Source organism: Vollenhovia emeryi, unplaced genomic scaffold (genome assembly GCF_000949405.1).
Source record: "Vollenhovia emeryi isolate VEMERY1.0 unplaced genomic scaffold, V.emery_V1.0 DF941828.1, whole genome shotgun sequence".
NCBI lineage: Eukaryota > Metazoa > Arthropoda > Insecta > Hymenoptera > Formicidae > Vollenhovia > Vollenhovia emeryi.
The window spans coordinates 1-1519 of NW_011964538.1; the positions used below are offsets into that span (position 1 = coordinate 1).

The 1519-nt window shown below is 40.0% G+C and overlaps 1 protein-coding gene across 1 annotated transcript; it reads left to right on the forward strand.

The window, feature by feature from the left end:
- The first annotated feature begins 284 nt into the window (after positions 1-284).
- Positions 285-1016, forward strand: LOC105570789. Its single transcript, XM_012028236.1, has 2 exons — positions 285-423; positions 506-1016. Exon 2 carries the CDS (start codon positions 537-539, stop codon positions 1014-1016), a length of 480 nt encoding a protein of 159 aa, XP_011883626.1. The 5' UTR covers positions 285-423; positions 506-536.
- The last annotated feature ends 503 nt before the right edge of the window (positions 1017-1519 follow it).

Here is a 1519-nt window from a genome sequence, read left to right on the forward strand (position 1 = left end):
GAGGGGGGGGGGACAGCGCGCCGTTGCCGGCGAGCTTACGTCGCCGCTCCCGCGTCTCGCGTCTCGCTCCCCACCCCTCGCCTGGCAATATCGATCGCTGTGCAGTCACATCTCTCCACGCACTCGAATTGGACAGTGGGCAGGGCAAAGACGACGATTTTCGATAATTTATTACTCGTTAACTATTGCGAAAATTGCAAATGGTTCAGGACTTTTCTGTTCATCTCGATCCGTTCTACCTTCTCACGAGCTCTGGTACAAATGTTATGACTCACCCTGTATATTGCATACATTTTTCAACATTTAATTGTATTTTTCAAACAGTTTTAGCAATCGGCGTTACACGCCGTATGTTCCTCGAAGCAGTTATACGCCATCCGTTTCTCGACATGAAACTGTTTCGTGCAAGAAACAGCATGATGCGTAAGTACCCTAAAATTATTGTATATTTGTTCATACTTTTCCTGATTTACTTGTATTTATTTTACTTTATGTATTCTTTCAGTTCTGATAAACCTCGTTACACGCCTCGTATCATGAGCAGGAGATTCGCCCTGACATCTACTGCGTACAAATACTTGGATGTTGGAATCTGCGTGGTACCTCATGCATCCTATGTGGAATTCATTCTCGGCGACAATCGTGGAAATAAGATGGCGTTGGATCATTCAACGTGGATGGAATTTAACAAGAAACGTGCCGAAATAGAGCAGCTCTTCAAGTCAACAGACGCATCATCGGTACAGATTGACAATTTAGTTTTAGAGCTTGTTAGAATGTACAATAAAAAAGTTGTAAAATTAACGTTAGATGACACTTGCATGTACATGAACATGTCAACTGTATTATTTTTACTCAAACTCGAACATTGTGTAGAGCATGTATATCGCAAACTGTCGGAGGATATACAGGGTGCTCCGCAACATATTGAAGACCGGTCATGGGAAGGTAGAGGGGACGAAGACAAACAGAAAAGTCCTGTACTATTTTGCGCTTCCTTGCGGAGCACCCTGTAGAAGCTGTAAATGAAAGCTTCGATCAATTTGTGTGTTGTTTGCAAAGTAATATGACCAGTGCCGAGAGAGATGATGCAATTGGTATACTGTACGAGGTATATGATAAAACTTCTGTCATAGATTGTGAATTAATAGTTTATGCTGTAGATGAACTTATTGCTGAAACCTTAAAACGAGGTGATGAACGAAAAAAATTAATAATTGTATAAAAAATAAAATTTTCATCCACTAACAGTTTTCTTCTGCTTCCTAAGCATACATATAATACTATGGTAAAGGAAAAAAATGTGCTGTGGAAGTGAGAGAGAGTGTGCAAACGGAAAGAAGTATAGGATACGTGTGGAAAAAGAAATTAATGCAATATTGATAGAAATATATTTATTTTCTTAAAAAAACACAAGTTGTTACATACTTATTACTCTTCGCTTCAATATTCCGGCGACATAGCTCTCGTATTCCTCTAATATTCCGGCGAAGAAGCTCGAGGGGATGGAATATCTAGA

Excerpts from the sequence above, each read along its gene's own strand:
- LOC105570789 (XM_012028236.1), top strand. The coding sequence starts at position 537 with ATGAGCAGGAGATTCGCCCTGACATCTACTGCGTACAAATACTTGGAT.